General features: G+C 35.1%; 3 protein-coding genes across 5 annotated transcripts; 1 reads left to right on the top strand and 2 right to left on the bottom strand.

The window, feature by feature from the left end:
* The first annotated feature begins 695 nt into the window (after positions 1–695).
* On the top strand, positions 696–2,199 carry LOC132646003 (uncharacterized). The gene has a single exon (XM_060363316.1). The coding sequence runs from the start codon at positions 794–796 to the stop codon at positions 1,862–1,864; it is 1,071 nt and encodes a 356-aa protein (XP_060219299.1). The 5' UTR covers positions 696–793; the 3' UTR covers positions 1,865–2,199.
* A 1,061-nt stretch (positions 2,200–3,260) lies between these two features.
* Positions 3,261–6,485, bottom strand: LOC132646002 (pre-mRNA-splicing factor 38). The gene is made up of 5 exons (XM_060363315.1): positions 6,005–6,485; positions 5,834–5,924; positions 5,027–5,153; positions 4,835–4,905; positions 3,261–3,868 (listed from the first exon to the last, which is right to left on the bottom strand). Exons 1-5 carry the CDS (start codon positions 6,414–6,416, stop codon positions 3,427–3,429), a joined length of 1,143 nt encoding a protein of 380 aa, XP_060219298.1. The 5' UTR covers positions 6,417–6,485; the 3' UTR covers positions 3,261–3,426.
* Positions 6,486–11,471: 4,986 nt separating this feature from the next.
* LOC132646001 (topless-related protein 3) lies at positions 11,472–22,828 on the bottom strand. Of its 3 annotated transcripts, none has more exons than XM_060363313.1 (25): positions 22,481–22,828; positions 21,119–21,298; positions 20,904–21,017; positions 19,389–19,547; positions 18,602–18,776; positions 18,348–18,480; positions 17,678–17,793; positions 17,411–17,546; positions 17,151–17,260; positions 16,813–16,882; positions 16,667–16,740; positions 16,458–16,553; positions 16,287–16,379; positions 15,325–15,452; positions 14,983–15,217; positions 14,634–14,801; positions 14,466–14,552; positions 14,153–14,305; positions 13,961–14,071; positions 13,689–13,868; positions 13,476–13,604; positions 13,293–13,388; positions 12,441–12,623; positions 12,190–12,365; positions 11,472–11,975 (listed from the first exon to the last, which is right to left on the bottom strand). In XM_060363313.1, exons 1-25 carry the CDS (start codon positions 22,558–22,560, stop codon positions 11,759–11,761), a joined length of 3,399 nt encoding a protein of 1,132 aa, XP_060219296.1. In that variant the 5' UTR covers positions 22,561–22,828; the 3' UTR covers positions 11,472–11,758. The 3 variants fall into 3 exon arrangements, with proteins under 3 accessions (XP_060219296.1, XP_060219297.1, XP_060219295.1); XM_060363314.1 differs by having other exon boundaries at positions 14,466–14,549; positions 22,481–22,827; XM_060363312.1 differs by having other exon boundaries at positions 14,466–14,549; positions 16,667–16,882.
* Between the last annotated feature and the right edge of the window lie 3,395 nt (positions 22,829–26,223).

The following is a 26,223-nucleotide window of genomic DNA, read 5'->3' as shown; positions in this document are numbered from 1 at the left end:
TTAAGGAATAATAAACTAAAACTCTAATTTATCTCGGTTCTATGCGAGAAGAGCTTGGTTGAACTTGAACTCTACTAATAATTGAACTCGATGTTAAACTCTACTAACCTTGGTATTGTAACAATATTCATTGAACTTGATGTTGGCTCAGCTCCATGCCTAAGTCAAACAACATAAACTAATTATGGTAGTGGATCCAAGAACATCACATTGCCATTTTTTCAAAAAAAAATAAATATATATATATATATATGCAGTAAATACATAACATCATTGATGCAAAATTTTCTCGACTTATTTCCCTATGATATTATCATCATTCTTAAGCCATGGTTACAAAATTTTAGTTGCTATAGATACTCCTCGGTTACATTTTTTTTTTTTTTCATGAGCGATAGTTGCTAGAATAAAACAAACTAGGATAAAACAAAGTGGAGTTGTTGACTCTTATTGGATAATGATGAAATCAAATGCTATTTGCTTAACTACCCATTGAAGATTGAAACAGCGAGTCCTCTGTTTGGAAAGAAAACAGTAGTAGAGGTTAAATTTCTATGCCGTGAACTAATCAATCACGTTTAGATGAGTTGATGAGAAAATATGTAACCAACTTTATAACTTAATTCCCTTTATATGCTATAATTTAACCATTATAACCTTCTCGAAAGGATAATTGAGGGCATCCTTGGGGAAAAAGTAACAAAAATGTGTGATCCCATTAGCGTATGAATAGAACACTCCCATAATCCCATTACCCACGTCTACTGAAAACAAAGAGATAGGTGTGCTAACAATGAAAAGAAAAGAAAAGTATGGAAAAACCCCAACTCTTGTAAATTTTGGGATATTCTGTTTGCCAAGAGCAAAGCCAAATTCTTCAAAGAAAATGAAAATGGAGAAAGGAAGTTTACATAGTATGAGAAAATGGAAAAATCCCAGCTCTGTCCTAAAGTATTCACAAATCAATGGTTTGGCCATATCCCTCCAACAAAAGGTGAGAGTGAGATTACCCAAGTGTCTTGTTGTCAAGAACCGTATGCAAAAAACTGAAAAGGGTGCCAAGGGGAGAAAGAAGAAAATCAAATGGGCTAAACCTGCAGGATTTCTGCCAAAGGAAATTGGTTCAATTTTCTGTAATGCTTCTCGCAACAAGAAACCATTTCAAAGTGACACTTCAAGCTCTAAAAATGACAGACATGATGAACCTGACGCTTTGGACGAATGCATGGAAGAACGAGATCAACTGATCATCTCCGGGAAGAAAGGCAACATGTTTAAGACTTTGTTGGAAGATTCAGTGGAGCGCCTAACACTGAGTAAGTCATGTTCATTCAAAAGGATATTGAGCATCATAGATACAAAGGGGAAGCAATTAAAAGTGAATGATGAAGAGAATTCAGAAATATCAACTGGCAGTGGAAAGCAACCATGGATTTTACCCCGAAATCTTTCAGGGCTCTTCAAGTTCAGGTTCAGAAAGAAGATCGGATTTTGCTTCACAAACTGGAAGACCAACAAATCAGATCCTGGAACAGACTTTGAAAGTGCAGACTATGGTGCTGTAAATAGTGCAGAGACGGAGGCAATGTCGAAAACCATTAACTGGGAATCAACCAAGAGGCAGCCTGCTGGTTACTGCATCATTAGAAGACTGAAATCCATACACAAGAAAGAGGTGAAAAGGGAGAGAGAATGCAAACATGAGGATGAGGAAGAACAAGAAATAGTTGAACTGGAATTATGCAAGAAAAGAATACTCATGGGAGGAAAATGTCGACCACTGAGTGCATCCGGCAGCCTTCACTACGATCGGAATGGCATTCTGTTACCAGAACTTTCATATCAAGAGTTATTACCATTTTGAAGTTGATCGTGCGGAGCTCATTTCTGCACAATTTTAGGTTATTTGTAAACTCTTTTCTCCTCCCCGTATGTCAGCTGTACTGCACATTTGTGAAGTTTAGACGTTATTGTAATTGGCATCTGTAAAGGACACAATTGCTGTCTACCTATTTCTTTAACTAGATGAAGGAACGCCCGTGCTGCGCACAGGCCCACCATGACGACTACGAAATTTATTTCATGTATGAATATGCAGAACCAATAGGAAAAATTTCATTGATTCCCTTCTTCTCTTTTTTTTTTTTTTTTTTTTTTTTTTTTTAAGCAGTATAAGGAAAGTGAAAAGGATAATGAAAATATTTAGATGCGTTCGCAACAAAATACTTTCAACATGTGCCTAAAACAAGGTAGGCAATGAGGCTCGTATTAATGAGCTACAACTCTATACAATTATCAAACACCAAAGGTAACCCACAGCTCTTTAAAAAATATATATATATATTAAGGAGAACAAGAAATAACAGAAACCAAGAAAAGAAGCAAGCTAGGCATGTTCGAAATATGGAGCAGCTTGTAGTATTGTGCCGAGCTTGATGTCAATCTTTTTCGAGTCCTGTCAAATGTTTAGAATTAAATTACAAAATCTTAACATTGATCAAAATCTCTGCGACATCAATAAGCAATCATTTTAAAAATCAAGGAACAGCGATGGGAAAAATGGAAGACAGTTAAGGTAGCTCTCAGAAACACATAGAACTGAATTAAAAAGAATAAAAATCCACCACAAACTACGAATTGTACAAATAGCATAAGTAATAATTGAACAAATAGCAATGGAGCACAAGGAAAACATAAGAAACCCAAATAACCGCCAAATAAATTGATAAAAAACAGTTCATACAAATTCAGCACACAACTGAGGAAGGAAGAAGCTCAGAAATTAAAGCAGGAAAGGAAGAACACAGAGCCAAGAAAGAAGGATGCAGACACTCCAGTTCTCATCGCCAAATTGCTCTAGGGCTTCATATGTACAACAAAAAGCAAAAAAGATAGCTAATAAATTGACAGAAACAACAATAACAGATTGAAAGCTCAACTGCGAAAAGAAAAATGAGAGATTGAACAAGAAAAGAAGGCAGAATAGCGAGCAAAGAGAGTACCAAAGCAGACAATTCCACAAACTGAAGCTCAGTTTCTCGTTCTCATCGTAAGGCATGTGTGCGAGTCATACACATTCAATTCAATACATATTACAACCAATTCAATACATATTACAACGACATACAAAGCGGGACACAAAGAACTATAATTAGACCTAAACGACACAGATACTGCTTCCCAAGCGGTCAAATGAAATTAATTTGTTGGGACTTTTAGCAACGGCTAATCAATACTAGAGAAACACAAGGCACGAGGAATTTGCGAACAGTGAAGTAATACGGGACAAAGCTGGCAGCTTACAGTAGTAGATTAGTACACTGGAAATGAGCAAAAAGAAAAATAGTAAAGGTTCTACAAGGCCAAAAGATCACACATCACCAAACATATCGAAAACTACAAAAGCAGATGTACATGCTCATAGCTTCAACAGTTCAAAGGCTTTAATCCGAGCGATGCCCTAAGCCTGTTGGCTTCTGCGATCTCTGGATCTGGATGATCTGTTCCATCAGCTTTCTTTTCTTTCTTCTCCTTCTTGTCCTTCTTCTTCTTAGGTTCATCCCGAGCAGGACTAGCACTGCTGCGCCTTTTACGACGGTCATCCTCACGATCTTTACGGTCTCTGCTTCTACTTCTGCTCCTAGAGTAACTCCTACGTCGACCATGCTCACGGTCACGGTCACGTCTATCACGTTCCCTGCCCCTTTCTCGATCCCTCTCGCGTCCATAGTCCTTATCGTCCCTGAGGCGAAGACGGTCCCGGTCCCTGTCTCTATCCCTGTCACGCCTGCTGCCACGTTCCCTGTCATAATCACGCTCTCTGTCATAGTCTCTATCATAATCTCGATCTCTGTCATAGTCACGATCCCTGTGCAAAAAAAGGCATAGAAGCTCAAATCAGAAAAAAAAAAAAAAAAAAAAAAAAGGACAAACCGCCACAACCAACAAAGCAAAAGGCATCAAGCGGATCATGTTGTAAATCAAAAAAAGAATGTTCTAATCATAAATTTGGTCACTAAGAGGTGACATCAATAACACTACACTACTGAAAACGTCAAATCACAGAGTGTAATTCATTACAAGAGGCCCCTACTCGGTTAATAACACAGTAAATAGCCAAACCAATCACATTACCGCCAACTGAAACAATTGGACAGTGGAAATGTATGATCTATCATACTTCTCTACTGCACACTGTCAGTGCAGAGAAACCTGGCAAGATCACAATTTTTTTTATATAGGAAGCTGTGCTAAATGCTAATCACCAAAGGGCTTAAAATGCCATATTGGTTGAAGACTTGAAGATGTGAACTGTGCGCTTTGTAACAGTTCCAGAGTATCTCTGGGTGCTTCAACAGTCAGCTTCCACTCAAGCAACAATCAATGAAGTATGACCAAAATTTCACTTAAAGTCTAAGTCAGGATCACTTTCAACCTGAGGGATAGCCCCTAGCCAAGTCCCCCCAAAACAGGAGCTTGACAGGCTACAGTTTAATGAAGGATTTCAAAGTCATTAAAATCTCTTTCTTTTTTTTTTCTTTCTTTTTTTTTTTTTTTTTTTTTGAGACTGGTAACATTGGTGTTGATAGCACTAGGGCAGTGCAAAAGCCATATTTTCAGAGGGTCATTAAAATCATATATACTGATGCAGGCGCTCTGGAATGAACACTGCGTACTGGTAACAACTGGAGATGGGCACACTATATATCCAATAGGAGTCTTCGCATTTGTAGGACCCATGTCCATGTCATTTCCACTTCACACGAGTGAGTTGAGGCATTAATTTAAAAAAATAAAAGGGGGGGGGGGGGGGGGGGGGGCGAATCAGCTCTACCTATGTCTGTGACTATCTCGTCTTCTATCCCGATCTCTCTCCCTAGTTGGACTTGCCCCACGATAGTAATCCTGCATTATTACAAATCAATAACCAGAATAAGACTTTTTTTTTTTTGAGAATGAAATCAATAACCAGAATAAGACTTAAAACAATGATGTCCATGTAAACTAAGCACGTCAAAAAATTGACCTTTTCATGCTCATCATCTAATCCAGTGGCAAGTGGTTCATCCTCATCCTTTTCCTCTTCCTCTTCAAAGTCATCTTCCAACGCACTTCTCCGAGGTTCCAACGTTTTATTCTGTTCCAATATCCATCTGGTGGCAACACATGATACATGGGAGACTATATGAACACACATAAAGCGTAGAGGAGAAGTAGGGAATTAGAGGTGCATGCACTGTAAAATATATTTGGAGGCAATAGCAGCCAAGACAGACATCTAACAGCACTAACACTCAAAAACAGGAAAAAGACCAGACAAGATAAACAATCAAGGAATTGGACGATTAACGAAGTCTTTTTCTTTCTTCAATTGATATTAGTGTGATATAGACCATGTGTTTCAGGCTAATTATGATTGTCCTCTGTGTTATCATCTTAAGCAAATTGTTCCTTCAACTAACCCATACAAGATTGGCTTAGACCTCCATCCAGCACATCATCCATTACGAAATATGAACAACCAAAAAAATAACAGCCCACAGCCCCAACTTCCCCCTAGAATAACAAGCCTTGTTTGGAGCAAGATAATCCATCACAACACAAGCTTAAGTAGCAAACCAACAACAAATTAAGTAATCTCATGATCAAATTATAGTCTTTATTCTCACTCAACACATACAACTCCAATTGGATATTCAATTAATTAATCATGTTGTGCATAAATATATGATCGTCCATTTAAGTGAACATGTATTTCGTCCAGAGTATCCTCAAAGTAGCTCTAAATCTACCAGGAAAAGGATAAAAATTGCAAATTCAAAAAGACAAATACCTTTTCTTGATGCGGGGCAAAGCAATATCACAAGAGTAATCTGTCGTCAATAGTTCATCAATATACTCATCCACATGTGTCAATGCATACTCTAGAAAAATAAAACAAGAAAAATCAGGCTCAAATCACAATTCCATTCAATTAATCCGAAAAAAGGACCAAGAAACTTACGGCCATCAGCTAATTTACGCCTAAGCTTGCGATAATCATTATACAAGGGCTCAAGATATCGATAAATATCAACATCAGTACCAGTAAGTCTCAAATAAAAAGCACCAAGAACACGAACATACTTATAATCTTCATTCTTGATAAACTCAACAACAATATCTTTTTCAGGTTGGATTTGAAGCATCTTCATTACAAGACAAATAAAAGGTGCAGGTTTTCTATTACCACCGAATGTTCCACCTAAGTGGTCAAGTTCCATTGCTTTATCCACTAATGTTTCTGCTGTTAATCCGAAGCATTGTTCTTTCCAGTATGTGTTTTGGTATATTTTGGAACGAAGGATTTTTTCTACTAAGTTTTGTGGGTTTGTTCCCCTAATGCTCTTTGCTAATGGGTCGGTTCGATTTGCCATATCTGAAACCCTAATTGGAACTGAGGGTTTGCCGTATTTTTGACCCAAATATATATAATTGAAATTGAAAAGGAAGGGGAGCGGAATATTTATAGTTGGGCTTATTGGACCTTTGAGGCGGTCGTCAAGATTGGTCCAGTATATTTGAGGTATACGTTTTATATATAATCATGATACAAATATGATTCCTAATGTATAATAGGATTATATAAAAAAGTTTCCTATTAATGGTCCTTCAGATCTACAAAGTACTCGTTTAGCCATGAAATAACTATTTCATTTTTTATTTTTTTTTGTTTACAAAAAAATCGCTATTTCATTATTCAAAAATTAAAGCCATATGTCGATAGTGTTTAGCCATGATGATATGAATATGTGGCTCAAATTACGTTAAAACAAAAAAAAAATCCTATTAAAAGTCCTTGGAAGTACACGTTTAGCCATGATTTTTTTTTATTTTTTTTTTATAATTGTGGTCTTCGGGTCAACTTACTGGCACCTCGACCAATTACATGAGATACATATTACCTTCCACCAATAAGTACCGAGTATCTCTATCCACCAAGGATAGAACAGATGGGAAAAAATCACCTGATATTTTGTCTCTGCTGAATTTGAACCTGAAAGTTTGTGGTGCTCAACCTACTTCATTGACCACTATATCACACTTTTGGATGCACCCATGAAATAATTATGTTGTACCAATATTGTGAAATGATTTTCTTAAAATTTCTTTTAAGAAAAACTAATTTCATTATTTCAAGAGCTATATGCCGATACCATTCGACTATGAGTTTTGGGTTTCAGGTGAAATAATTATTTGAACTTCAAATAAAATACTATTAAAATAAAGGTACAATTGCGTGTTGGCTTTAAACCTCTTATTTTTATGTAATGCAAAGAATAAATTCTTCTGTCTTTGGATCATTTGAACCAACAGGAACTCTAATCTCTTCAAATAAGCATCAATTTCCCTCCTTCAGTGAGACTTATAGCAGGGTTGTAGAATTTGATCAACTATGTAATCAGCTCAGCAACCCCTCTAATAGAACCCTCATTGACATTAAGTGGCATCCTCCCCTATAAATAAATTTAAGCTTAACACTTACGGTTTTTGTATCGGCAACCTTGGGATAGAAGGAATTAGGGGTGTGATTAGAAACAACAGTGGGGGAGTGGGTTATTGGATTTATGCAAGACATCCCTAACTCTACTAATAACTTAATTGAATTGCTAGCCATCTTGGAGGGCCTTAAACTAGCTTTGGGAAACAAGCCAGTACCTTTGGAAATCAGCTTTGGCTCTCAAGAGGTAATCTCAATGTTAATGCATGGGCACATTAGTTACAGTGCTTTCATTTCTGAATGTGGATCACTTATGGAAATGCTAGAAAATTCAGAGATAAAGCATAGCTATCGAATAAAGTCGCAGACTTATTAGCAAAGGAGGGAAAAAATAAGAAAATGCAACAAAGAAGGTTATTCGACCAAACATTTTTTCTCGTTGGTTGAGCTTTCTACAAAAAGCATGGCAAGAGCATATTCTTTTTATCCAAGCTTCTTCCTCGTTTATTAGCTGAACCCATCGTAGACGGTTCAACCACCCTGATATGACGAAATGGTTGAGAATTACAACGGAGTCGAAATAACTTTTTTTCTTTGTATTCAATAAGTATATTGCATGACCGAAATTCAAGGAAGGGCGGACAACGAGGAGGATCCTTTTTAGTAATTGACTTGTTTGTCAATTGGAGTTGGACTTCTTTGGGGAAAAGAACGTCATGAACTTCTCAAACATAATTGCATAAAGTGTCTTTCTTGTTCAGTGATCAGTCAATGAAGTCATGTTAATCATTGACTTGTCTCATATTGAGTCTTTCGCCTGTTTGACATTTGGTCAAATATGTCATTTGGGCATTGTCCCTTCTCTTGATCTACTTCGTTTACAACTCGACGGTAAGTTTTTGGGTCAAGTAAGGGATTGGGTTGGGAATCTCATAAAACCTATGGAATAAGGGTTGATCCTATTTATGAAGATTCTGTAATTATTCCAAAAATGGGAAGTTCGATGTAATTTGGAAAGTTAGAAGGGGTATATCTAAGGCGTGTTTGGTATAACAAGAACTCTCACTTACACCATATGGTGCACATCTTTTGTGCTGGAGTTGAGTTACCGAAGTTTGTCACTCATACAAATTTGATCTTGTTATTTAAGAAGAATGTTGTTCAGACCATTTCAAATTGGTGACCTATCAGTCTGAGCAATTTCACAAAAAAAAAAATTATATTTGTTCAAATAATATGGCTGAAGCCATAGCCAGGGGCGAATTTAGCTATAGAATTTTGGTCACGTGAACTCATGGTCACTCGACTAAACTCGATATATTATGTGTATAATTCTGAATATGTCTCTAATACTAATTGAAGGAACCCATGTTCAAACCAGACCGAGTGGAGCATTGGCTAGGGATTGTGTTTATTTCCTCAAGGTCACAGGATCAAACTTGAGCTCTTGCGTTTATGTTTTTTCTTTTTTCTTTTTTCTTTTTTTTTAAAAGCAGTCTTTTAACTTTTCTTTTTATATTATTCTAAATCCTTTTTCTTCTATATTTGTAATCACCCAATTTTATTTTATTTTTTATATTACATCTAATGACTTTTTTTCCCTTTATTTCTAATTATCCAAGTCCCAAAACCCAAAAGAAATCAAAAAATCCCCTAGGCGCTAAGCTGCAACGACAAGATAAAAGAAATGATCAAAAAATTCCGTAGCTAATGGTGAACCCATCCTCTTGAAATCCTGGATTCATCTCTGGCCATAGCCATCTATTTTGGAGTTAAATGGTGCATTACTAATGGTTACCAAGAGTCCATGTTGACTAACAAATTTAGTCAAAACAATCAACGACCTCTCTTTCCCCTTGGAAAACTGCACCATAGTGGATCAAATTATTGAAATGAAAAAGGAGGACAATTTTTTTCCATTAGAAAAGCCAACTGAGCATCTAACATTTTAGCAAAATTGGAGTCTACAAAAAAAGAACATCAACTATCTCCGGGAGCGGCTCAACGAAATTAGTGATTTAAAGCCAAATTAAAATAAGAGGCCTTAAATTTATTAATAAAATAATATTTTTCGTTAACAATTTTGTACATATCTTTATTTTTTGATGGATTATCTGCTAACTCCCTCCGTAACTTTATTTACAAATGCTTGTTTACTATTTTCTTTTAAAGAAAAACACTATTTCTTTATATAATCCGCTTACTCTAATAATATCAATTCATTTATCATTAAGTATATGTCAACATTATTTAATACATTTGTAATAGTTGTCCATTTAATTTGAAGTGGATAGTGACTTCAAATTAAAATAATCAGTACTAAAAAGATACTACAATTTATTTTATTTAAAAAAAAAAAATCTTTTATCAATACGGTCATCAAATTAGTCATTTTTATATATACGTGTTTGTTATGAAATTTGGGTTATTTATCTGAAAATCCTCTATCACATTAAACAAATATATATCTTTTTATTAATAATGTTTTTATGATATATAAAAAATATATAAAACAATAAATTTTGGGGGCCTAAGGCAATTGCCTTAGTTGCCTCCCCATTGAGCCGGCACTGGGAGACTGTCACCTTACCAGACAAGGTGAGAGCCGCCCTGAAGAATGAAAATAGATCAGCTGGTTTTATTTAGGATCAAAGCAAAGAAGAATTTGTTTAATATATAAATTCTTTTTTTAATATGTGGAACACTCTAAAGGAACAACTACTGACACTCACCCATATCTTTTCTATAAGGCAAACCCCTCAAGTAGAAGTAGAATTCCCCTCAGCTGCCTTTTCTTTTGCATATCAGAAGTAGACAAATTTTTATCCCGCGTAATTTTGCCTATTTGTTATTAATATATAGGTTAAGGTCCTTGCCAAACCTCTCATCATAATGGTCAGTTGGTCACATTAACTAAAGAAAGAAAAAAGTAATTATAGACTAGTAGATAGGAAAGATATTTAGACTACCAAACGACCTATCAAACTCTAAGAAAGGGTATCCACTCATGTACTAAATACAAGCTTATTGATTTTTAAGCGAAGCTTGAGAATACTTTACTGTAGGAGTGGGAAGTGTACGTTCTGCTAATGTAACTGGTGCATTGGCACTTGGAAGTTTCAATAGAGATCACCGAGCATTCTTCTGGAATTGTTGGATGCCCTCTCACTTCACGTAATTGAAACTTATTAAAACAAAGTTATATGGTCTCTTTGATTAAATTTTGAGCTCAAATCGAATGGAGTAGTTTGGAAAAAAGGTGATAACTATCAAAGCTTCATCCCCGAAGTTTCGTTTGGCCCTAGATATTTGACACATCATTCATTTGAAATGTCTCTAAGAACTGCTCAACCTGCTTGTACATCTTCAAAGGGCAAAAAATGACCCTAAAAGGATAAAGATTAAACAAACGAACAAGAGAAAGAGTAGGGCTTTTTCTTCCTCTTCGGAGAGAAATAATATGTAAATAGCAGTATGTTTTCCCCTTCTCTTACTAGCATTTTTTCAGTTGACGAGATACGTAACAACTTCTCTCAAGCTTCACGTTGAACTTATCAAACGAGACTCGGGACAAAAGTTAACCAGCAAAAGATTACAATGAGCAACATTCCATTTACTAAAACAACCAGGTAATTCTGTTCCAACACAACTATTTATATTAAAGTTGGATACCTCCATTAATTGTGTTACATTAGTAATTAACTGGGATTTTGCAACTTTAGGAAATACTCATATATTGAGTCAACTCAATACAAAATGCATTCAGGAGAGACGAGAATTACCATTATGACCTACCATAAAAATGATGAGAATAGATACAGGAAGTGCTAAAACTTCAAAGTTACCATAAAAATGACCAAATAAAAGAAAGCTTATTACAAACCCTAATAATATCAATCGATATCTACAATGCTAGCCTGCTAGGCATATATTGGAGAAGGATTATAACTAGCACTAAAAAAAAAAACATAAACGACGAGAACTACTGAGAGAGCGAGAATGGAGAACTTCCATTAACTCCTTTAAACTGAGGTATTTCCTGTGACATTCAAGACCTTCAACCAAAAGTCACTGGCTGAAAGAAGAATATCCCCTAATATTTTAACTATCGAGAAAAAAATATAAATAAAAAAACACATAATAAACTTTAAAAGTATCTCTCTAAGAGTAAGAGGTGTGCCATCACAACTTTGAAAAGGGATACAAGAGATGTGAAGGACTAAAACCTATACGGATAAGATACACAAAAAGAATGTCACTGACGAACTACAGCATGTTTCATCTTTGAACTTGATCAGCTACATGGTTGTTAGCGGTCGAAGAGGAGGCCGCCCTGCCATTCAATACCCCGTTATCAACAGGTGGACTTACGCCCCACTTCCCTTCGGATTCCAGGGGTTCAATCACTTTGACAGTTCCATCTGTCAACCCAATTGCAAATTGGCTGGATTCCTGTGGATGTGCTGCAACTACTAGCGGATACACAGCTTGACTTCTGAGACATAAAACACGTGCATTAGCCATGACTCTTTTAGCATCAAGATCATCACAAGATAATGAGATTGGAACTAGTAAAATTAGTACATGAATCAACACCTTACAAAGTGCATGACACTTTAACATGTTAGCTGAATGACCAAAACAATTGGATTTGCAGAAGTGGATAATATAAGACAGATTCAAAAGACTCATGCTATATCTGTTCTTACCCAGTCAATGCTGCCTGGGACAAGTAAGCTGAGGGAGCAATACGACATCTGAGTCTTAGGGTATCGGCATCAAATACACCAACGTTGCCGTCAGAAAAGGAAGCAAAAACTAGTTGACTGTTGCAGGAGTAAGCCGCGTAGGTTATTGGTGCAGAAAGTGCATCTTGAGGAACCCACTGCGAGAAACAGAATTAATAAGAAAACAAACTTTCACGTGTCTATAATTTGAAACATTTAGGGATTTGTCTTACCTGGCGAATTCTTTCCATCTTTGATGCATCATAAATTGCTAACTGTGTTTCATGGCATACTAGCAAGCGGACTTGGTCCGCGTGAAATTGTACTCGAGTGTCACCACTAGGTGTTTTACCAGCAGGCAGCTGAATAGGAACTGTTTTTCTCTTGTCCCATGAATCAATGCTCCATAAACAGAGCTGCAATGGTTGAATTCCCATGTTAGTGCATAAGAATAGGTATCTATAGCATGTCAAAGCACTACTAGATATGCACATGCTGCAATAAATGAAAACAAAATACAATAACATATGATTGGCAGGTGCATTCAATTCCAGGCTTCAGGCCATAGATCTGTTCATTATCAAGCTTCAAAGGGGAAAGTAATGTTTGAATCATCTTCACAATCACATTCCAATCAAGATTGCTAAAAATGGTGTATTTGTCCTCATACAAAATAAGACACAGGGCCTCTGTACAGTTCACACAGACATTGGAAAAACAAGCAACAGAAACCCCCCCCCCCCCCCCCCCCCTCCTCCAAAAAAAAAACACAAAATAGGCTGGCACTAAGAGAAGGCTAAGTGGGAAGTCTTCGTGTAGCATCCCTCCTTTGGCAGAAACCTAATTAAACAAACTGTAGGTTCTATATCTCTTCCTCTATCCTTTCACGGTTCAAAGGAAATAACACAAGGTATTGGAAGGAATACACCAACAACCACCCAGTGAAATCCCACAACGTGGGGTCTGGGGAGGGTAGAGTGTACGCAGACCTTAGGTAGGATGGCTGTTTCCGAAAGACCCTCGGCTCAATAGAAAGCATAAAGGTATTGGAAGGAATATATAAAAGAAAAAGAACAGTGACTTACCTGAGCATCAGCACCTGATGAAACCAAAATGTTGAGGTTGGTGGAGAAAGCAAGACCAGTTATGCGCCTCTGATGGCCCTTCAACTTAGATTTTACCTATGGATCAAATGCAGTAAACATAAAAATGGGCCATTTAACCAACTCACAGATGTCACTGAATATTGAAGCAGTTGTATAAATTACCTCATCAACCCTAACGTTGTAAATGTGGATTGTTGAATCCTCCATGCCAATGGCGATAATGTTGTTATCTTGAGGATGGAACGCCAAGAAAGTCGAAGCCGGCGGAGGTGGCATGAATGTTGTCATTACCTATACATCTCAGTTATTATCAGATTCACATAGCAAACCACTCAAATAGCATGTTAAAAGAACAGGACTCTTCTATAGACTTACCTTGAATGTCATCATATTGAATAGTGAAACTTTTCCACCAGCAGCTGACATAACGTAAGAGTCGTTCTTTGAGAGGGCTATGCAAGGAACAGCCTCTTCCAAATTGACACCTGAGACATCATTAGTCATAAGAAGACCACTGTTCGGTTGCCAATATTGCGGAACAACATTAGCAGTGGCCTTTAAGACACAAGACGTTTCAGTCAGTTTGTTTGTCTAACATTTTGAAAATATAGATGTAGCTAAGACAGCTGTCACTTAACATTTATTACCTTGCCACTTGGATTTTGTTCATTGCGAGCCCACTTCCACAGCTTTTGAATACCATTCGAACCAAGTGCCAGAATACCAACACCGGAATTTGTATAAAGAAGCCTTGCAACCTAAATAGAAGTGGAAGTTAAACGATCCAGTTACATGAGAATTACAATACAGAAGAAGTACACACAAATTAGATAACACACTTTGTTACTTGAATCTGAGCTCTCAGGCATGGTAACCATCCTGCATTGAGCTTGATCTAAAATTTCAGTCAACTGCCAGGGTTTGGCCTTATCTGAAATATCCTCCAATATTCTTGGTTTCTCCATGCTTCGGGGAACAGTATCAGCTCCATTCTGCAAAGTAGTAAAATTTTATAAGAGGATAAATTCACTAAGCTGCAATACACTTGAAGCTAAAATATGCTCTTCGTTAACAGATTGTAGGACTACCATCTTTCATGCAGACTGGAAAGATTTAACTGAGAAAGAAAAGAAAAGAAATATTATTACATACAAGGATGGGAGACGGCCTGATAGGAGAGCTTCTTTCAACTTTACAATTGATAGGAGTTACATTTGGAACAGAAGAGCCAGAACCCTGCTAACAAAAGCACAACGAGATCTTTATACTTTTAACATAATATAACTAGAATAAGTGGGAGAAGCAAGCAACCATTAATACCTTAATAGCAGCTGCCTCAATGGGTGATCTTAGTGCTTCAAAAGGTGGGGCTTCAGCTGTCCTTAAGGATCTCAGACCGGCAGCGTTTCCCAGTATCTTGATCCCATTGTCAGCAGTAGTAACAGCAAGAAGATTCCCCTCCTTGTTGAATCTCAAGCGTGGAAGACTCTGCAACAACCAGCACACTTCAAGCCATCTTCAAAATATTCCAAATATTCAAGGGAAGGTTCCATTTTTGTTAAGTAGTTTTCATTTTCCTTTTCTTTGTCCCTTTTTTTTTTTTTTTTTTTTTGGTGTATCTAGGGGATAGTTGCTCAAATAACACAATAGAACTGGCATACGCACTAACCGGGAGACCACCATCGGCGTCTGTAGTTGTAAGAATGTTAGTGCTGTCCATGTCCCAAAATTTTATCTGGCTATCTTCACCCACAGCCAAGAAGTGATTTTGAGTAGTGTCAAACTGCACAACACCAGCTGATTTCTTTCTAAACCCAGAATAAGTCCTCTTTATGGCTCCTTCACTTTCATTCCATTCCACAAGGAAAGAATCACCTTCCTTACCAGTTCCACAAGAGAACAATCTATAAGCATGAAAAGTCAACATCAAAGAGTTAATCAAAGTCCGTGGAGGCAGCAATACTCGTACAGACCAACATACAGTAAATAATGGTTTCTCATGCAACCCTACCTAGTTCCGTCAGCACTATAAAGCATGGTGGTACACCAATGACCAGGAGCATCATAGTCAACTCGGGATCCCATATTGTCATACAGCCAAGCTTTTATTTTCCCATCTATAGCAGTAGAAAAAATGAACTGCATATAGAATCCAAATCAAGATGTTATTCGAGGATGCGTCAAAGGCAAACACCATTACAACCTTAACGTTCTTTCCTTTTAAATGGAATTGCATTGAGTACAAAGCACTACTTCCTAAACATAAAATTAAAGCTAATATGTTCTTGATTTAAAAAAAAAAAAAAAACTATTATGTTATCTACATTTTCTGAACCATCAACAACAATACAAATAATGTCACTGAATCTCCAAGTGCACCCACACCTCATATAGACGTGGCCTAAGATAGGCAATAGCTTCTCAGATGGTACGTTGGAACATCGGCACTAAGATAATTTACATTTTGACTAGTTCTGTGATCTGTGAGGCCAATGTTCAACGGATTCATGCAGATTCAGACAAGTGGTCTGGGCTTTCCGAAAGATGACAATTCCCTGGACTTGCTTGGAAATTTTACAAAATGATCAACCAAAACCCTATTTAAGTTTTTCCAGTTTCCACCAATAACCATATGGTTTATGCTATTTCCTAGCACAATGAATCTAGATAGAATGTAAAAGGTTGCATGATGGTGATAACTGAGTAATTAAACAAAAGCACTTCCTCGTGACAACCAATTGTAATGAAACAGCAAAAAATAAAAGAATGCCAATGAATGTTCCCTAGCACTAGCAACAGTAAATAGTCAATTTTTACCATATTTCGTAATAGTTAATGAATGTTCCCTAAACAGTAAGCTTTGCACATACATTGTGTATAACTTCCCAAATACCAGAGGGGATAAGTAAAGTGTTATTCAATCCTGAAGCAATGCCAAGCAACCTATGCAAGTTCTTCCATATTTGTAAATACCTGAATGTTCTCCTTCTGATGAGGGCATATGGAGTATACAGGAGCTTCATGTCCTTCAAAATTAAACAGCTTTCTTCCTGTTATATCCCACACCTGTTTCAAATATTTCATTCAGCTTTTTTCTAAACGAGTTTGCAGTTCCAACTGAAATAATGAAGCTTCAGATGTTACCTTAATCAACTTATCATCTCCGCATGTTACTACACATAACTGTTTGTTTGGATAAGCGAATGCTAAGTCGTTGACACTCCCAGCATGGGCATCCATCTTAAATCACAATGGTGCAGGTAAGATTGAGTCATGAATTTTAGCTTTTAAGTTCGCCACACATATGGTTCAACTTGTTAAAAGAAAAAGAAAAGAACAACAGACGAATCTACCTCCAAATGCTGGCGCAAGTCATTTGTTCCAATAGTGCCATACAGATGGACTAAATGCTTAGAGAATGCAACTCCTGCAATACAAAGTACAGTTATGAACATCCACAAGAACATATATAATAACAAAAGTAAGGAAGAGCACACACCAACAAAGGTCCCATCTGGACTCCATGCAACACGGCTTACAGAAAATGGAGCATCCTTGGAAGCAGAAGCCTGTGAAAACTTTCAGTTGTCAGGAAAGGAAAATAGTGTACCTACCATTCGAAATCTTAAAGACATCAAACCAGAGATTCACTCACAGCACTACATATTTGTAAAGAAACTAGTCTCTCAAATTACAGAACTACTGAAGATTTTATTTGAATTTACAACTATATGCATATATACAGCAACCATATTGAAGAAAAAACTAAAACTCAAAACTTGAATGTTTTCTTCACTTTCAGAGAATCAACTTTCAAGGAATCTTGTATCGATTAACCTGAAATGTCAGAGTGCACGCTTGCATATCCCATATTTTAAATGCTTTCGAAACCAACTTCTCTCGGGTTGCTACTTCCCAAAGCGTTATTTCACCATTGCTGGATCCAACTGTTCAGCACACTCCATAAGTTAGAGGAAGAAGATATCTTAACACTATTGAGTCTTCTATCAGTGCTGGTCCGTGCGGCATAGGCACAACAGCACTAGGAAACAACAAAAATAGGTTACATGGACAGAAGATCTAAAACATTAATATACCGAGCAGATATGTATGATGAGAAGGATGAAAGTCCATGCTAGTGACCGAGGATCCTTGAGGTAAAGTAAAAGCTACTGTCCTTGGTAAGTCCTCGAGGGACCAAGAGACTTGCTGACGAACCGTAGGATACGTAACCTGAAAGAAAATAAACGCATTTCATGAATTTGATATGATCTGATATGACAGAAATAAATTTGAGGGTGAATTCGATGGGAGGAAAGAAAAAAAGAATATATCATTTAAGAAAGATTCATCTTCAGCAATACCTCCTCCACAGACTGTGCAGGTCGTAAACGTTTCATTAATTGCTCATGATCAGCGTTCTGATAGTCAAGCATACCTAGTGTAGCTGGAGGTGTGAGGGGGCGCTTCAAAATTGAAACTGTTCAAGAGAGCAACATACTATCAACAGAAGTTGAGGATATCATATCTGGACCAAATACTCATAGTAGTATTGTCTGCTTCATGTCCAAACCAACTAACCCAAAGTATTTAAAGTCATATTTTGCAGGACCTAGAGATTTTTCTTCAGAAGGCGAGCAATATAGTTCTCAAACGCATCGGTTTTGAGCCCTATTTAATGATATCAGACTATTGATGAACCATTTTGATCCTCAAGTAAACAAGAGCTACTTTTCTATGTTTTTAAAAAATAGGTAAAAACAAGTTACTATTATTTCTTCCAGCCTTGTTATTTGGTGCCTCTTTACCATTTACATGTTGAAAGAGATGCCTAACTATTGAGTAGAATACTATTGACATTCATGCTACAATAAATATTGAGAAATTTGGTAATCGAATTACGCTAGATACATGGATTTCTTTGACCTCTCAAAAGATGAGTTGTTCTAGTTAAGTTCTAACAAATATTTGAAGCATAACTGATGGTGTCCAGCCAGGCCCCTAGTCGTATGAAGAAAACTAGTTAAAACTCACCTTGATTGGGTGGAACAGGCAGGGATGATGCTGTAACAACAGCTGCTTGGACAGATGAAGAAGCAGCGGCATTCGCCATCCAACCTGCTAACGCATTAGCATTTGCAGCAGCTGCTGCTGCGGGTGGAAAGGGCTACAAGCAACAAATTAAAATACATGATTCGACCGAGTGATATAAGCAAAGACGTGGTCATTAAGTAAATAAGTTAAATTACCAAAAGTATCATAACTAGAGTAATCACAAATAATCATACCCCATGTGCACCAAGTGCTGTAAAAGCGGCAGGTTTTGCAATAGCTCCAGGTGGAAGATTAACGGGTGCAGGTGCAACAGCCCCATTTGGAGGAGTGCATGTATGATCAGTAAACAACGTCTTAATATCAGGGTTTGCCCTTGGGTTCTTACAAAGCTGGTGCTGCCAGTTGAGACTGCATAGAATGCCAAAGTGAAAGATCAAATCAAAAGACACGATTCCAAGTACAACTGCCAACATGAACAGCAACATGTTCAATCTCCAGAAGCATACTACAGTTAATCTTCAGACAAACGCAAGAAAGGTATTAATCACGAGAAGTATACATGTGAGAAGACACATCTAGGTTATCTTGCAGTCTAAGAACTAAGTCAAGGTGTTAAGAAAATATACCACTTTTATAAACTGGCACCCACGTCCCCTCATTATACTTAAGGATTCAAGGAACTCGAAAGCCAAAAGAGTAACAAGGTAATTCACAATTTTCTTTTTTACAGGGAAAAAAGACAAGCAAAGCATAAGACAAATTGCATCTGCCATGCATGTTTATTGACTCGATTATGGACAAAATTAGCATGATTCAGTCCTCTGCCTATGCAAGGAACTGTAAAGCCAATAGAGCTTATACAAAGTCCACAAACGCCAGTATGTTAACTGAGCAGTCAGCACTAGAATATCTTCTTGTTTCCATGAGGTAAGAAAATAAAAGAAATGGGCACCAAATATAAAAGCTGATATTATCCTTCTTGATAGATTAGTATTAGAAATAACATATGAGATTCTTCACCTTTGATTGATTAATGTACGCAATCTCGAAGATCTCAGAGTCGGGAAAACAAGTTTTTCACGGAAAAGAGGATTTGCTTCGATCAATTTCTTCAGCTCTATCAACATTATGCTACGTGCTGTCTTGGTGTCACCATACTTCGAAAGCTGCTCGTTCTCTCTGAAAACAAGTAACCAGACAGGTAATTCAAAAGGTCATTAGATGACTAAAATGAATATCAAGCATGGAGAAAAAAACTACACAAATTAAAATAGTCATTCTACAAGCATTCAGCACAGAATCCTCATTCACAAAAACCCTATTGGCTCAAAAGAAGTTCCAGCAACTCAATAACTCAAAATAGGCAACTTATAGCCTTAGGAAAAACACTCAAAGGTTGTTTCCATAAAAAGATACATGTACATAATATCCTAGAAGCCTTGGATCTCAGAAAATCTACTGCTAAATATGAAGATAATACCAAATTCTGCATTTTGCCTCTTAATTTAAAAATCAAGTCTAAAATTTACTTCCTGTTTGGTTCTCAGACAACAGAAAAGCAACACGACCAAAAAAGGAATTCCAGTAAATATCATGGTAAAGCCATAATCATCTCATCTGATTCTGTACAACCTTACCTCCACAGTACTATATGTTGAGGTGAATTATTGCAACTACAGTTGATTTATTAGTATTCATTAAGGGAGCAGAGGGCGCAAAGACATACCATTGTGCATTTATATCTTCTCACCTTGTCCTCCCAATATAAAAGCTTAATAGTTTATTCTGAAATCTTTCCCAGTTGAGCTACTACTAAAATGCATTTTGGTTATTAGTTTTACATTACAATTGAATTAACTCGTAAAGTTAATTTCCCAATCTGGTTCAAGTTTCAGCATATGAACTTCCAAAACTGCAAAAAGAATTGTCAACTTATAGAGATTGCTTGCAGAGAGGACAGTCCATCAGTCAAGTAACATGATCAAACAGCAATAAGTGGATTGGATTATTGGTCTTCTCGAGAGGTATGCAAGCCTTGTCGAAAACGTTACCAGCCATACGATGGCTTTAGAAAAAAAGATATTCGCCCACATGAAGAGACATTTTAGCTACCACCTAAGGGGCCAATTTTCAAAATTTTACTCTATCTACGACATTTAGGACTGAATTAATAGTTCTAAAGAGAATTTACTAAGGTCCGCCAATAAACAGGAATTCTATCTCTTTGTTCTACTGCAATGAAAATTATAGGCAGATATCAACTACTATTAAACCGCCTTCCATTTTTCTCATGATTTACCTAAGACAGTAAGAGAAACACTGTAACAGTAACCAGTTCCACAAGATTGCCAGAATCTCAGAACTGACACCAACGAGAATTTGGAGTTTAATTTTGCAATTAAGAATGAAAAAGCTGTTTTTGTTTATTCCCTCTCATTGTCTAATTATATGTACTTTAACAATGCAAAAGTGATTTCTTCTTTCAACGTGGCTATGCATGGATATTCCTTTCACATAACATGAGAAAATAGCTACCTGAAATTGGTAAGTGTCAACAGCTGAGTGATCTCTTTGTAAAGGTCCTCATTGAATGTAGAGAACACTTTCAAATCACTCACAAGAATCTCAACAGCCTTTGCCTTGTCTTGCCTGAAATAACAACATACCACGCAGAAGAAAAAATGTTCAAATCAAAACCCTACAGCAGAAATGTATCGAAAAGGCACGGTAAAGTAACTACAGGAACATACTTATCAAGAGCTTCAAGATACTTCTGCTTTCTTATCTCAAAAAAGATTTTCATGGAGTATCTGTTGTCATCAACTTTAGTAAATCCAGACAGGTATTTCTCAACTTCGTCCCATTCACCCGCATGTACTTTCTCCTCAAAGTACTTCATATTGAAGAAAAATCCTGATTCTTGCTCTAACCTGCAAACAAAATGATACATTTTTTTTGGTGAGGTCAATCATTTTCAAGAACAGAAATTCATATAAACAGACATTTGCTTGAATGGAGCAAAACTCTAAACTCTATTCTTACACTTACAAATAAACAACAAGAAGGAAATAAAATATTTAAAGAACATTTAATAGTTGAACTTTTCAAGAACAGAAATTCATATAGACAAACATTTGCTTGGATGGAGCAAAACTCTAAATTCAATTCTTACATTTATAAATTAACAATAAGAAGGTAAAAAGATATTTAAAAACATTTATTTAATAGTAGAAAAGATTTCATTTACCCCACATTGGAAAAATCGATGTCAACAGAAAAAGAAAGAAAGAAAGAAAGAAAGAAAGATTCAAACACCCTCATTTACACTTGATACTATCAGAGTTTTCATTAACCATAAACAAAATGGAAAGCTTTAGACACCCTCAATTGCACTTTGATACTAGCAAACTGATTAATTGATTTCAACCAAAAAAAAAAAAAAAAAAACTTTTCACTTTTTACACTCTTACAAATAGATTTCAACCTAGAAAAACTAGAAGTTGAAACACTATCTGCAATTGATGCTAGAAAAGTTAACATTTTTTACAAGATATAATGATGCCAGAAAGTTTTCATTCCTCAAATTAATCTCTTTACGAACTTTAAACCTCATCTTTTAATAAATCTTCATTCCAAGAACACAAAATAAATAAAAACGAATAATAAAAAGGGGTCATTTTTTTATCACTTTAAGGCACATTAATTGTATCTCATTAACTCCGAAACCAGAATTTACAAAACTAATAAACAAAAACCAAAATAAAAATAATAGAGGAAAAAGCATATATATATATATATATATATAACAAAAGCAAAACATCAAAGCAGAACTAGCTACATCAAGTGGTTTTTCTTTTCCTTTTTTAGATAAATTACCAGAACAACCTCAAACTAAAACCCATAATTAATTAAAATTTTCACCTTCAAGAAAAAGAAAAAACAGAGGTTTTTCACTTTCAAAAATAGTAACAACTAACATGACAATAAAAATCCAAAAAAAAAAAAAGGAAAAAAAACACATACATGTGTGTGTGAGAGAGAGAGAGACAGAGAGAGAAAAAAAAAAAAGAAACACCCAAAAAAAAATTAAAAAAAAAAAAAAAGAAGCATACTTGTGAACAGACTCTTTAAATTTCTCCTCTTCGAGAAACTGGAGTATCAGAAACACCAATTCTCTGCTGAGAGATGACATTTTTTCTTACAAAAAAACCTAAATCAAACAGATCCAAACCCTAGATATCCACACGCGCTACGATTTCTAGGGTTTCAGCTCCTCTTCTCTTACAAAAACAATAAAAAAATCACTGACTGCTTTTCAAAGGCACCGAACAGAAGAAAAGAAATAGAGAGAGAAGAGAGAGATGTCTGTAGAGAGAGAAAGAGGAAGATGGGTTCTATTTGTAGTGTCGATGAGAAGAGTAAAGAAGATGGGAAATATGTGGGTGCGTGGGGAAGGACTTGGTCTCGCTATCTTCGATGCGCTTTGCAGTTGCCTATCCTTTTTAATATCACCTATCACTGATAACCTAATGCTCCTATCATCTTTCTTGATAAGCTGGCTGTGATAGTTACCTGCACTTATTAAGATAACTCAGTTGCCTTATTGATAAGGCGGGTGTGACTAGACTTGCGGATTTGAAATGGGGAATTCAAATGGAGTTGAATATTCGAATTGAATTACGGTTTTAGAGCGTCGTGGGTTACGTGTTGATGAGAAACGGTACTTTCTTGGTTTCGGCGGCATTTAATTTATTCGTCTAATTTATCGCGATATTATTGATTTCTCCTTCTTCTTCTTTTTTTTTTTTTGGGTATCGTAAATGTATCACACACACCTCTTTGTGGAAAAAGAATTAATTTTGGTCATGTCAGAAGAAGAAAAAGAAGTTTGTTTTGAAGTCTGAATGAATTCAGACGAACAGCGCGTGTTCACGCAATTGATGAGATAAGGTAGGTCCCTTTGTTTTTTTGTCTCACTTGAGATGTGCTTCTTTCTACTAATCGGCGCGTGATCTCGGCTTTTTTAGCTCCCTTTTGTTTTTTAACGGAAAACTATATTGATGATATAAAAAATTCAAATAGTTTTTTTTTTCATTTTTGTATATTTTTTTAATAAGAATTTATTATTGTAGGAGAAGAGAAAAGAAAATGAGTTTAATAGGAAATACAATTAAAAGTAACCACATTAATTAGTTGCATTTCCTAAATAGTAAAGGATAAAATAAGTAGAATATCTATTCCTCGATTTACTTCATAATGGAAAGAAAATAACTTCTTTCATTTTTGCATCTTTATTTTAAAAATATCTATTATTCTAGAAGAAGGAAAAGAAAAAAAATACAAAGAAAATGAACTTAGTAAGAAATCCAGTTCAAAGTGACCACAATAGTTGCCTTTCCTAAACAAACAGGATAAAATAAGTAGGATATCGATTGGCCAACTACAACAACAATGGAAAGAAAATAAATTGCATTGACCAGATTTCTTTAATTTACCTGAGAACTGACTAGCATAAAACAATAGGACTTTTTAAGTAAGTCAGTAAATACCCAAATAGCTGATTAACCAATAGAATCAAGAGCATTCTGATGAATTAGGTAAAAAATTGATTTTTGAGTACTTATTTTTAATTGTATATGACCAAAATAAGGAAATGCTTTTGTGGCCAAAGAAATGGAAGGAAAAGAAAGTTGTTCACGTCGCTGGGTCTGTGTGGATTACGATCGAAGGTTCATTCGATACTAACCTTTTATGAAAACTAGATTAGATACTTAAGTCACTATACTTGTCTAATTTGAAGTTTATAAATTCAATGAAAATACTAGGGAAATATTATTATGGCAACTTGAACAATGAAAATTCAGGCGACTTAAATGAACGACGACATAATCACGGAGTAGAGATGTTTAGTTTTCAAGACACGTATTGCCAACTCTTAATTATGATTTTTATGTAAAAGCTTAATACACAAATCGACATTTGTACTTGCGCGATTTTGCATACCAACCTCTTAACATGTGTTTTGAACTAATTACCTCATTTTGGATAAATTGTACTATGTTTTAAGCGTATTTGATGTTGACTCTGATTGAACAAAATGCATGTAGTTATTGTAGTCACGCAATATTTATATATAAGAAACAAATTTATATTTATATTTATACTATATTAGAGGCATGAGTTGGGCGTGGTTTCGTCGTCCACCTCCAACTCATGTTAAAAAAAAAGTGGATCCCATATTAAAAAAACAAGCCATATCAAAAAAAAAAAAACGTGCACCATATTAAAAAATCAAACAATATTCATGTAATTCCCAAAGTATCCCCATTAATTCAATAATGGTAGATTCATTGCCACATGCGTATCAACTCATTAGTGGGAGTAAATGAAATTATTGTACAGCAAAAAACGTGGACCCCATATTATTGTTTTTCTTCAAAAGGTTAAGTAGCCAAATCATATAATTTTCTTTATTTTCTTATATTAGCCTGAGATCTAATCTAGATATTTAGCTGTTATATTTGTTATTCCGCCATGTCATTTATTTGTTATGTTTACTAAAATAAATATACTTAAAATATTTATATTTTAAAATAATATAGAATTTAATTACTTTTTTATTTTTATTCTTACTTTAATAAATGTGAAAATATATTAATGTCATAAAAGAAAAAATAATAGTAAATGGAGATCAAATAATAAATAAGGTAAACTAGTCAAATTATAATTCTAATTCACGTTTCCTTAAAAAAAACGTGCAAAAGACAACATGACAAGTAAAATGAGTTAAACCAAGAATATTCACCAAAAATTAAAAAATAGTAGTTCTTTGTTTAAATAGAAAATCAAATTTCTACTTTGTTTCGTTTTAAACATGTAAAATTAATTTAAAAATTAGAATTATTCAAATCAAAATTTGATAAAAAAAAATAATAAGTAGTGTTTAGGTCTAATCTACATACATTAACAATAGAAAATTTTACACCTTTAAATTAATCGAATTAAAATTCAAAGTATAAACTAATGCTTAAATATTGTTATTGTTTTGTCTCAAATAGAGGAAAATAGTTTTTTTTTAAACAAGTCTTCTCTTTTAAAAAGTATTAATAAATTAAACTTTATATTCGTAGCAAACACTAAGATAATAAAGTTTTGGATACGGAGCACAAACTATAATGTTATATTAATCGTGTTTTGAACATAGTAATAGTAAATGGAGATCAAATAATAAATAAGGTAAATTAGTCAAATTATAATTCTAATTGACGTTTCCTTAAAAACGTGCAAAAGACAACATGACAAGTAAAATGAGTTAAACCAAGAATATTCACCAAAAATTAAAAAATAGTAGTTTTTTGTTTAAATAGAAAATCAAATTTCTACTTTGTTTCGTTTTAAACATGTAAAATTAATTTAAAAATTAGAATTATTCAAATCAAAATTTGATAAAAAAAAAAATAATAAGTATTGTTTAGGTCTAATCTACATACATTAACAATAGAATATTTTACACCTTTAAATTAATCGAATTAAAATTCAAAGTATAAACTGATGCTTAAATATTGCTATTGTTTTGTCTCAAACAGAGGAAAATAGTTTCTTTTTAAACAAGTCTTCTCTTTTAAAAAGTATTAATAAATTTTTGTAAACTTTATATTCGTAGCAAACACTAATATAATAAAGTTTTGGATACGGAGCACAAACTACAATATTATATTAATCGTGTTTTGAACATAGTATATATATATATATGCATAAAAACAGTGCAAACTTATGTATGTTTATTAGCAATATAAAATATATATATTATCACTACCCAAACACAACTACATACATATAGATACACTATAATCCA

The sequence above is a fragment of the Lycium barbarum genome, chromosome 6 (assembly GCF_019175385.1).
Source record: "Lycium barbarum isolate Lr01 chromosome 6, ASM1917538v2, whole genome shotgun sequence".
Taxonomy (NCBI): domain Eukaryota; kingdom Viridiplantae; phylum Streptophyta; class Magnoliopsida; order Solanales; family Solanaceae; genus Lycium; species Lycium barbarum.
This window is presented reverse-complemented; position numbering and strand designations above follow the sequence as displayed.